The sequence below is a fragment of the Thamnophis sirtalis genome, unplaced genomic scaffold (assembly GCF_051295495.1).
Source record: "Thamnophis sirtalis isolate CommonGarterSnake01/CBP01778 unplaced genomic scaffold, rThaSir2_p1.2 scaffold_8, whole genome shotgun sequence".
NCBI lineage: Eukaryota > Metazoa > Chordata > Lepidosauria > Squamata > Natricidae > Thamnophis > Thamnophis sirtalis.
The window spans coordinates 49,419,957-49,432,080 of NW_028261388.1; the positions used below are offsets into that span (position 1 = coordinate 49,419,957).

The 12,124-nt window shown below is 36.3% G+C and overlaps 1 protein-coding gene across 7 annotated transcripts in view; it reads right to left on the reverse strand.

The window, feature by feature from the left end:
- Positions 1 to 11,361, reverse strand: part of GRIK1 (glutamate ionotropic receptor kainate type subunit 1) — a 151,887-nt gene extending 140,526 nt beyond the window's left edge. For 6 of the 7 annotated variants that reach the window (XM_087721580.1, XM_087721579.1, XM_087721576.1 and 3 more), the window contains exon 1: positions 10,826 to 11,361. In XM_087721580.1, the coding sequence (XP_087577706.1) occupies positions 10,826 to 10,922 (97 nt within the window). In that variant the 5' untranslated portion in view covers positions 10,923 to 11,361. The remainder of the gene's footprint in view (positions 1 to 10,825) is intronic. The other variant, XM_087721578.1, reaches the window with a different exon arrangement.
- Positions 11,362 to 12,124: the final 763 nt, after the last annotated feature.

The following is a 12,124-nucleotide window of genomic DNA, read 5'->3' on the forward strand; positions in this document are numbered from 1 at the left end:
TCACTTAGTAACTGTTCAAAGTTACAATGGCACTGAAAAAAATGACTTATGACTGTTTCACACTTACGATCATTGTAGCATTCCCATGGTCACATGATCAAAATTCAGGTGCTTGGTATCTGACCCATATTTATAACCATTGCAGTATCCCAGGGTCATGTGATTACCTTTTGCAACCTTCTGACAAGCAAAGACGATTCACTTAACAATACTGTTACTAATTTAACAACTGTAGGATTCACTTAACAACTGTGGCAGTTGTTGTAAAATGGGGCAAAATTCACTTTACAACTGTGTCACTTAACAACAGAAATTTTGGGCTCAATTGTGGTTGTACGTTGAGGACCAACTGTATTTAAATTGTTTTAGTTTCTAGAAGGGGAAAGCATGTAATATGCTTTGAAAACAAAACATTATTTTTTAAATGCAGTACTTTCTGTTGATTTTTTAAAATGTGTTGCAAGATTAAAAACTAAAAACAAATTATCATCTGATTGTCTTTTCATAAGTCAGTGAAGCTTATCCATACTGGATAGTATGAGTAGAGAAAGATGTAAGTCTCTGAAGGATAACTTCCTAGATTGTTTTACCACAAATCCAAACAACGGAATTAGATTTTAATAGTTCTTTAGTTTTTTTATACGAAAATAAAATTACAGTCCCATATATATTTTCAAAAAACCCAACCCCAATTGCTTAAAGAAAGAACTTGTAAAATAGAATTCCTCAAATACTGAGTTTAATGAATTCTTATCTGTGGATCTCTAACTAAACATGTGTAGTTAAGGTACAAAGATATGCTAAGGTAGTTCTTTGTTATATTACATCTTCACAAATAGTTTTGAATGACTTTTATAAGTATCTGCATATAGATTATTAAGCATAATTGCAAAAAGACAATTTCAGATGTAGTCCCTCTTGAATGAAACTTTCAGTGATGAAAGCTGGAAGATGTGAGTAGTGGTTTACTTCAATGTTGTAGACTTGTGATACCTTACAATCTGCCTCTGCTTTTCATGGCCATATGATTATGCTGACAACTTGTGGGTGGAATTGTTTGGAATGCTTTTTCATTTGGACCATCTTTAGTTAAGCTAGCTAGAATACTACAGCCTGATTACTGATATCTGCAATCAAAATAGTAAGGATGCATTGTTACAATATACTTTTTTTTTCTAAAAGAGCAACTTCCTGATGAAAATTCAAGCTATGAATATATGAATTCCATGACATGTTATATATGAACTACACCTTGTCCCAAACATCTTCACAATACTGCATTGTGGCAGTTTACTTTTTTATTTTTATTATTTGTTATAATAAAAAGCAAGAAAGAACAGCATCAGCTTTAAAGAAATGCAAGATTGCCCTAATTTTGAGAATAATTTTTCATACAATGTTTAGTTCATGTGTTTGTTGCAAAGAGTGAAATTCATTGCTAACTCAATCTGAGAATTTTAAAGGAGACAAATTTGATACCAGAACCAACATTTTATTTAAACATTAAGAGGCAGAAAAAGTTACATATGAAAATATCTCCACTTACACTTGCTGTACAGAACTGAATTAAACTAGTATATTATTCACATCATGTAGTGGTATATAACCCATATTGAACAGAATGAGAACTATAAGAGTCAAAAAATCAAATCAGTTTTTAAAAAAACTAGTGCAGCTAATTATTACGACTATTTTATTTTATTTATTTGATTATTACGGGATTTTAAAAAATGTGAAGTCATTGCTAGGAAATATTAAGGAGTACTTTAAAGTGTTAGCAAATATACGCAATTACCTACACAATATATTTTCATCGAAACAGAATACCTGATCATATGCTATTATGGTAATATCTGTGTTTCCTTATAAGCTTCATAGGAGTGATGAGTACTGTACTTTTCATGTCAAAGCAGCAAATGTATATTATTTCCCTTTTAGTCATTTGTATGTATAAGAACAGATTCTAGAGGAAGGAAAAGGGAGGGCTATAGAAATGAACATGATATAGGAGAATTCCAATCCAGATAAATAGATTTCTGGGGAACACTGTTGCCTGGTGGCTCTCATTGTCAATGCTCTGCTATCACTGAGCATCTATCAGAGGAAAGCGAAGGGATGGTAGTTCTCAAATAAGATGTCAGGTTTGTTTAATCACCTAGTGCTGTGCTGATCTTCTTGCTCCAGCTGCTGAACCAACATGCAGTGTGTGTGTGTGTGTGTGTGTGTGTTGTGTTGTGTTGTGTTGTGTTGGGTGTACGTGTAACTGATGATCCAGCAGAAGGATCTGAATATAAATTCTGCTTCCAAACATTCATATTAGTTTTGAAGCATATCCTGCAATGTTAAGCAATATGACTAAATAAACTGAATTTGCATTTTCAGTATATTACTGCAGAACGTCTTTCTGGGATCATATTACAGACAGACTGCTGTGCGATGTGTTTATCATTTCATGTGTGAAGGAGTCTAACTTTCAGTGGCAACAGACAGGAAGCTTACTGAGCATTGTTAGTACCATGGATAGAAGTTCCCCGGAACTGCGTTTCCCAACTGTCATTACCAATGTCCCTGTTTCCTCAATAGAAATACTCAGAGAAGTAACAGAGAAGGGCAGCAACTTCCAGCTGCTTCATTCTTCTTCCAGGAGAAATCAGCTATATGGATTGGGCTCAAAAGCCATAGAGATGTATGATGGCCATAGTAAAAAGGAAATGTGAATCATTTGAATGAAAAGAAACATACAGAGGATATCTTATCCTAGCACAGTGATGGCGAATATTTTCGGCCCTGAGCGCCCAAACCAGAACACATGTGGATGTGCGCACTGGAGCACCAGAAACCCCAAAGACCAACTGGCCAGTGCACATGTGTGTGCTGGCCAGCTAGTCTTTGGAGTTTCTGGCATGTGCATGTGTACTGGTCAACTGGTCTTTTTGTGCCAGAGCTCTGGAAACCCAAAAACAGCTGGCCGGTGCACACATGCTTGATTTTTGGGCGTTTTTTGGCTGTTTTCCAGTGCTCGGGCACCTGCGAAGGCCAGCTGCCCAGTGTGCATGTGCACCCCAGAAACCAGAAGAGCAGCTGGCAAGGCGTGCATGCCCACAGAGAGGGCTCTGTGTGCCTTAATATTCCATCTTAAATATGGGAAGTTGTGCAGAGAGCATTGGATGCATCATCCCATCGACAATTTTTTTTCTTTCATGATGTAGAATAGAGAAGGGGCCCCTTAGACTCCTACTTATTATCTCTATTCTGCTGCCATTATGAACATTGAAGGTTTAAAGGTAGTCCTTGATTTTTAACCAGCCATTGAAAGAACTTTTAGTTACAACACCTTCGGAAGGAGTGCTTTACAGTCCATAAAGCACTTTTGTCCATCATAAAATGTCAACCAAAACCTTCACTAGTTATCTGACCACATTTTGACCAGCTTGTCATCACATAGGTTACAGAATCCCACAATCACAGCACCATGATTTGTGATATTTTTTGCTGGTTTCTAGTGGTGATTTTTTTTACCAGTTTCACATCATAACATCTTTAAAAAAAGGTTGAACAATTGAGTCTAGTTATGTGGAGCCTCAACTTGCAACCATAACAGCTTGCAACTGTAATTACAGTCTCAATTGTGGTCATAAGTCAAGGACTACATGTAAAGCCGCAACATGGTTCCCAGGAGCTCTAGAACTATCTCTGGGTTTTGTTTCATTTGGTTAGATAATATATAGATAATATACATACTTATTTTTCATCATTTCTCATTGTTTTTGCATATCTTTTATTGTATTTTTGACAATTAACCATTTTTTATTTTTGCTTATATTTAATAAATAAATAAACAAATAGAGAGGCAATTTGGTGTATTGGTTAAGGTATTAGGCTAGAAACTATGAGTTCTAGTCTTGCCTCAAGCCCATTTGGAGGCAAATGATACCCCAATGTGAGCCTTGTTAGCTAGCTTGCCTGACTTAACTATTTATTCTATACTCTTTTCATAAAACAAAGCACAAGTGACATATTTCCCATTTTTTTCACATTTCCACCTTATTTCCTTTGATATTTCCCTTAATAGTGGAAATCACTCTCTAAGCTTCCCTGGTCAGAATTTGCATTATCTGCGCCATCTTTTACTTGCAATGTTTTACTGTTTCAGTATACGTGATCCTTAATTTATTTTTGTTTTCTTTTCCTTTATTTGCTTGTATTTTAATTTTATAATAAATGTTTAATCATTTTTTCTTCTTTTCATTTCTTGTCCATCATTCAGAGGTATGACATTGCACTGGGATATAAATTAGTAATAAACAAACAAAGAACTTCACTGAATTCAGAGAATAGCAACCTGATAAATGCCACTTTGGAAAACAAAACAAATGAACATACTTACAACATGCTTAAAATTTTGCAAAAGAAACAATTTTTACTTCAGATTTAACAAACTCTGACCCAAACAACAATGTATTGGGTAACATAAAAGCACTTAACACTGATTTTTATAAAATCGACCACCTTGTAATGATATCATGTCACAATTATTTAGCTTGTAAGTTAATTTTTATTCTACTAAACATAAAATTATGGACATCTCTATTTTCCCTTGTGCTGGACAACAGGAGACTACAGTCATGAATTGGACACTTCTGCAAAACCTCAGAACCTCAGGATGACCAGTGAATCTGTGTACCTCCATACTTTGCATAAAAGGTTTTTGTATACAGGAAATGAACAGAATTGCATCCCAGACTATCTCCTTGAAATATCATAGCATGGAAATGATAACATCTGAATGTGTTTCCTGCCATGAACAGAAATGAAAATTGCTTAATGCTAAATCAAGTGTATTGGGTGCATGAACTCTGTTTTTGTTTTTTTGTAATATATTTGAATTTCTGTGGGTGTATAGTTATAGAGAGAAAATATATGTTATTGCTGGCAATTGCATTGTAAACTCATCTATCAAAGGAAAGCTTTTGTACTTGGAAATAATAATAAAGTCAAATACTTGCTGAAATAAAAATATTATATAATAAAAATGCCACCCTCTTTATATTTATCAGTATTCCAGTATAATTTTCTTTCTTTCCTTTCACTAAGGTTTTCAAAAAGATGGTGCCCAAGCACCATTTGGAATGAATAGAAGGTAGAAAAATGCATTCAATAAATTGCAGTTTGGATACTTATTCCACTACTAGGCATTCTACTTCTTGCAAATGTTTTAACAGTTAAATACAATTGTATATAACTTTGGGATAATCAAAGTAGCTTGTCTCCTAAACTATATGACTATAGGGCAAGATCTGACATTTATTTTTAGTAATCAAAAACCTTACATCAAAACCTTACATATGCAGTTCTAGTACCTTTACCTTCTACAATTTACAATTTACAATTGGATTTACTTTCTAAATGACTACAGTCAAATTTCCATTGTATTCAGAGATGATTTTATCCACTGAAGGATTATTTTTTTAATTAAAGATTAAGCTGAAAGTTTTGAACAGAGATGTCTTCCATGAAGTGATAATTTTATCAGTTAGAATGAATGAGTCTAAGAATTCATCCTCAAATACCATCATTCAGATATCTAGGAAGGTTCAACCAAACCTTAAGTAGAAGTATATACAGACCTCATAAATGTGTACTGGATTGAATCTGATATACATGTGTCCTTGAAGAACTGTCTTCTGCACTTGGCTGTCCAATAACTCAACTACTATGGGCACAATTATCATCTTTACAATTGGCAAATGACAATGTCTAATGACAGTGTTTCAAGTTCTACTGTACTAGTGTTTCACAATACTGTTACTAATATTGAGAAATTCTCAACTAAACATAAATAATATTACCACAAATAATATTAGCCTTGGCAGTTGTGGATAGAGATAGCCTAACACTTGAGGACAGAATTTGCTACCCTTAGCATTCATTCATTCCTTACCCCTATTCTCCATATATTCTCCATTCACTGATCCTGTTTGCTGGAAACAGGATAAAACATGGAGAGACAGAAGACAAGAGATCTCAAAAGAGCTATGCTCTTTAAGTCAGAAGTTCTAACCCAGAGGCACCTAGGCCTCTAAAATCCTTTGACCGCTCACATTTCTAAAAGGAGTTCAACATAAAAATGACATGTGGTAATTTTACTAATATTTATGGCTCATATGCATGCAATTCCCACTTTCTATACTCACACGCTGTATAAGCATATCAAATACTGTAATTCAATTTGTTTAAATTCATATTTCTTTGAATGCAATGAGGTTTAGGAAGAAAAAGAGTTTAACCAAATTTTACATAGTCACAAGACCTGGAGCTTGTCCTTTTATCTAACACAGGACTGACATTAATTACACATAATGTAAATAAATAAGATAATATCAGAAAGCACATATTGATTTTATTTGGAAAAACTATAGTTCAAGGGGTCCTTGGTGTTCTCTGAGCTTGCTTGTTTTCTTGCAAAGGTTTCATTACCCTAACTAGGGAACATCATCAGTGCTAGTCAGACTAGTTTGTTAGGGTAATGAAATATTTGCAAGAAAACAAGCAAGCTAAGAGAGCACCAAGGACCCCTCATTTCAAGATATTCTCCTTTATTGCTACAGTTTAAAGCTCTAATTTAAAACTGGATGCTTTGGTTTGAACTCGCTAGCTGGAAATGGGAATCAGATAATTCCTATCTCTACTTTATAGAAGAGATGCAAAAAAAAAATCATTTATATATTCCAAACATTTACATCATTAGATAAGCCAAATTCTTCTGTTTCTAAAAAAAAGCCCATCACCCAAATTATATATCTGAGGTTTAAGCAGAACTATCCTTTTTGCTTTTGATTGGATTTCACTTTGTGTAGTTGCAGGTGCTCTCCAGGATCCTGAACAAGTGAATTCTACATTTTCTTTCTTTGACAGTTTATGTTGTCTTCTTTTGCTTGAGGCATTTATCAAATTGGCAGAAGTTTGTTGATAATGTGACAAGCTATTCCCTTTTATGGATGATTAATCTATCAACAGCAGCTACTTTTGATAGTTATAGTCCTGATCTTATGAGCACAATTGAGCCCAAAATTTCTGTTGCCAAGCAAGACAGTTGTTAAATACAACATGCCCCATTTTATGATTTTTCTTTTGCTATGGTTCTTAAGCAAATCACTGAAATGTTTAAGTGAGTCATGCAATTTTGGTTTGCGAATCCGGTTTCCCCCATTGACTTTGCTTGTAGGAAACTCCCTAAGAATGTTGCAAATTACAATCCCAAGACCTAGGGACACTGCAACCTTCCTAAATACATGCCAGTTGCCAGGTACCCAAAGTTTGATCACATGACTGTGGGGAATGCTGAAATGGTCATAAGTGTGAAAACTGATCAATAGTCACTATGATCAGTGCTGTTGTAACATTGAATGGTCATTAAACAAATGGTTGTAAGTCAAGGAGTACCTGTAATAACTCCTGAATCACACGTATATTAAATAGTAGCTGCACAACAGCAATAGTGGAAAAGAGCATCCCCTAGTCATCTTACGTAGTTCAAAAGGCCTTCTGCTGCTTTAAATAGTGTCTCGTTTCTTTATTTCATAGGATGCTTCAACAACCAAACTATAGGTTCCCTATATCTGTGTGAGATAGAATAAGTGTGAGAGAGTTCATGTGTATAAGGGTGAATGAACATGAGAGAAATTTCAAACTAATGGATTTGTAAACACTGCAAAAAAAATAATCAATTTAAAAATAATAAAACTTTTGTCTTTTGTTCAAATCCAGCCATTTAACTGCTAAGACTAGGTAAGCTTTTTTTAGCCCGTAAAAATCAAAAAAGATAAGTGCTGATGTGTTTTTCCCCAGAGATAAAGAACATGGATTTCAAGGATAACAAGAACCTGCTGCTCTCTAAGAATAGCTACAGCTGATCTCCAACAAAGCTCTGCAATTTAGCAAGTAGTAGATTGCTGAGCTTCTGACCTGTCATTTTCATGTTAGATAATCAGAAAAAGTCTCCATAGCAATTTTTGTGTGATAATTAAATATAAAGTAGTTTGGGTGCTGTAACCTTAATTCTTCCTAGAGTAATTTCTGAACCAGGTCATATAAAGCTGATAAATTATTATTGCACATCAAGCTTTAGTTTAATAATACAAAGAAGTTCATTGGCTTACTGGCAATATCGTAAAAGTAACTGCACAAGTATTCTCATGTTCAAGGTTAGTTGTAAAAGCACTTCAGTGTTAATTTTTGAGCCATTCTTATAATTTAGATTGATCTTTCATATCTACTACAATCAAGATTAAAATATATGAAAATGATATATATGTATGAATGTAGTTTTGGCAGATTGGTGTTTTTCTCCAGTCCCAATAAGTCAAATAACTATTTAGAAAGGAAGAGAAATAATTTTACACTTTATAAGGCAAAAAAGAGATCATATCCCAAGATTTAAATATGTAAAATTTAAATTTTTCAACAGTAGTCAGGTAGCTACTTGTATTTTGTTATTATTAAATGCAGAAATAATTTTTAAAAATTCTGACCTTATTATATCTTGTTTTAACTTCTCTGTGTGTATATGTGCACATATGCATCTGTGCATCCAAACACACATACATCCTTCAGATTAATGTTGACTCCTGGTGACTACCTGGGCATGTTCTTACTATTTTTTTTGGCAAGATTTCAGCAGTGGTTTTGCCATCACCTCCTTCCCAGATCTAAGAGAGAGTGATTGGCCCACAGTTTCCACTTATGATTTCCCAGTTTCTAACCTGATTCCTAAAAGACTACCCTAACCTGGCTGTTTCTTTGTATCTCACTCTTATTTTCTTATTCTAGTCTATTGTAATTTTCCTTTATTGTATTTATGTTACATCACTTTGTTATGATGCATGATTACAACAATAAACTTATTTACGTGGAATCCTTGGTGCTCTCTGAGCTTGGCTGTTTTCTTGCAGATGTTTCATTATTCATACTGTTGAGGTTGCCCAGTTTGGTAATGAAATGTCTGCAAGAAAATAACCAAGCTCAGATAGCACCAAAGACTCCTCATTTCAACCCTGAGGTACAAATATTCTCTTTGATTGGTAATCTTATTTGTCCATTTACTATCCAATACTCTCATTTCTCCTTAAGTTCATCAAGAATTCCCTTCTTTTCATTGAATTTATCACAATACCTTGAGAACAAGGTATTCCCCTTCCCTGGTTGAGTTGTGAGCCGCCCTGAGTCCCCTTTGGGGGAAAAGGGCGGCATATAAATGAAATAAACTAAACTAAACAAATTTCTCAGCATATCTTTACATCTATTTAAAATATATAGTAATTTAGGTGAGGTTTTTCAGAACATTATTCTACTATTTATAAGTCACCAAGTGCAAAGAAACAGAATTCAGAAAGTTGCCTTCCCTTTTTCTGATTGTCTATTGCCTGCTTAATTTTCTACTTACATTTTTGATAACTGATATTCACTGTTGACCCAAGAAACCCACCATAGAAAGAAACCCTCCCTATGAACTTTGTTGGGTTTCCATGGAAAGAAGTTTGATCTTTTTCACAACCATACAGTAGTACATTCTTTCTAAAGAGGATATAATCAAGATAATCTATAATTGCCTATCAGTATGGCGATTGACAATCTCTTTATATTTTAACTCTTAACTCTTTCAGTCTCAAAGAAGTATAGGCTATATAGTCATTTCTGGTTCCTAATTTTTAAATGCCCATGCCAACTTTTTATACCAGTCAGAAAGTTATTTTAATATTTTAGTTATTACCTTGTTTATTCACAGTTTCGGTTTCTAGGTTGTTTCCTGAAGTTGACATCTTCGAAAAGCAAATATAAATATTGACATGGCCAAAGGGAAATGGTTGGTTTTTTGTGACTTCAAAATGAAGAATGGTTAAGCAGATGGCACTCAATATTTGTTTATTTTGAATTAGTATGGAACAGCTTTCCCAGTCTGGTGCCTTTCAGATGTTTAAATTACTCTATCCCTGGTGATGCTGGCAGGAATAATGATAATTGTAATCTCATACCTCTGAAGGACTCCAAATTGGGAAAATGAATTTAAGGAGAATGAACTCTCTCTCTCTTTCCTTGGAAAACACAAGCAAAGGATCTCACACAAAATGTGTATAAAGATGGTTGGTGACTTCAAATGTACTTTTTAAAGGTTTGGTGAGGAGAAATCCAAAAATCCTTTTAAAGAGGAAAAAATGCTTGCACAGTTACACCCACGGAGACATGTATATATACATAATACACAGATAAACAAACTTAACAAAGTTAAGTCTGCCCACCAGACTTTTTCTCTTTGAGAAAAAGCTTCTGAGTAAGTGAATAATAAGGAGAAACAAAACCACTCTGGAGGGAATCAGCCACTGAAACAAAACAGCTGGGTAAGTGGGACCTGGGCAACCATCCCTGGGCAAAAGGTCAAGTGTGCACTCTCTGCTGGTCTGAGCCAGCCTCTCCTTCATCCTTGGACTAGCAGCCTGCCCAGATAGTTGCACTGCAATCCAGTGGAGCAATTGTAACAACCAAGGAGTGTCTGAGAGGTTGGTCTAAATCCAGAGAAAAAGAGAAAGGTCCAACTGGTCTTGACCAGTTTCCAGTCTAGCATTTCTTTGGAGCAAAGTATCTGGGACCAAACTGGAATAAACCGATTCCTTCTACCCTGTGGACAACCAGCAGATAGCAGAAGCTTGGTCTCCTGGTGCTTGTCTGGGGAGATGTTTCCATATGGATATAGGAGCCTAACCAAAAACCACCGGAAAGATCCTTTCACACATTCATGAACCCTCCCTGCCCCTTATTTCCCGGCACTCACCGATCCTGAGCACTTGCTGGGAAGTCTGAAGGACACCCAGGCGAAGATAAAGGAGGAGAAACAAGAACCTCCTGCTGGCTTCCATGGCAGAGTCCATGGGCTCCTAGCAAAGGGCTCTCTCCGCTTTCTTCACGCTCTGGCTGGGTGCATGCTTCAACCTCTCGGCCACATTTCTTCCTCCTGCTTAGGCATTCGCTGCTCGGACTCAGACTGGTCGACGGCCCCTCATATTTTCCTTTAGCGCTCTCTCGCTCTCTCTCTCTCTTTCTCCCTCTCTCTCTGGTGAGTCCGATGGGAAAGCTCCCGCTTTCGATCTGCCGCCCAACGACCGAACGGGGAAGCGAAGAGGCAGGAGAGACGAGTTCTCACTGCAAATCCGAGCAGCCGCTGCTGGGAGCCCGTCCCATGCCTTCTCCCGAGCCCCGCAACTCTTCTCTCAGTTACTTTCTGCCTCGTGGACCTAGAACTGATTGGATCGCTGCTGTCTCCGGGCTGGCTCTCCTCTCCGGCACGATTAAAGGAACCCGGTCAACTCGCAGCTGATCAGCTGGAGAAGAATGAATGAAGCCCCTCTGGTGACGTCAGCCCGCCTGGGAGCATCACACGCCGCGCGCACACATTCTCATACACATACATTACATTTATCGTCCCACTCCCAGCCATTTATCATCAAGCCTCTGTTAAAGCATAGCGTCTACTTAGGGATTCTGTTGCTGGGATTTAGGCTGAGATTTGCCCAAAGGAACATAACCCGGGACGATTTCAGAGGCGAAAACTCGGTTTTGAGCATCTTCAGGTTGAATTTCCGAGCCCCTGAGAATGGAAAGGGTGATTCCAGGAAACCGTAATAGTTATGGGGGATGGCGTAAAATAGGATCATATGACTGGGGTATAGGACCATTTACTGTTAGGGTATTTTAAAAATTCTAGGGGCATCTTTGTATCTCCACCCCACCCCCCCAAGGAGAAATCTCAGTGGGAGAAGATTCCCTATCCCAATGGGATTCCCCTCGCCTAGAATGATTTTTTTATATCATAAAAGAATTCTTTTGTCAAATAATTACAACTTTGGGCTAATTGCTGAGGGTAGAAAAGTGAATGAAATTTCTGCACATCTCAAATGTGTTTTCCAATAAAGTATAAAAGAAAACATATTATACTATAATATAGGCATTTACCAAAAAATAATAATCTGAATTCAAGATCTAAACTGACAGTTAGTAGACCAGTACACCTAAAGAATCTACTGGATTCTAGCCCATCTTTTTGTGGATATTTTGGTAAATACTTATAAATAGG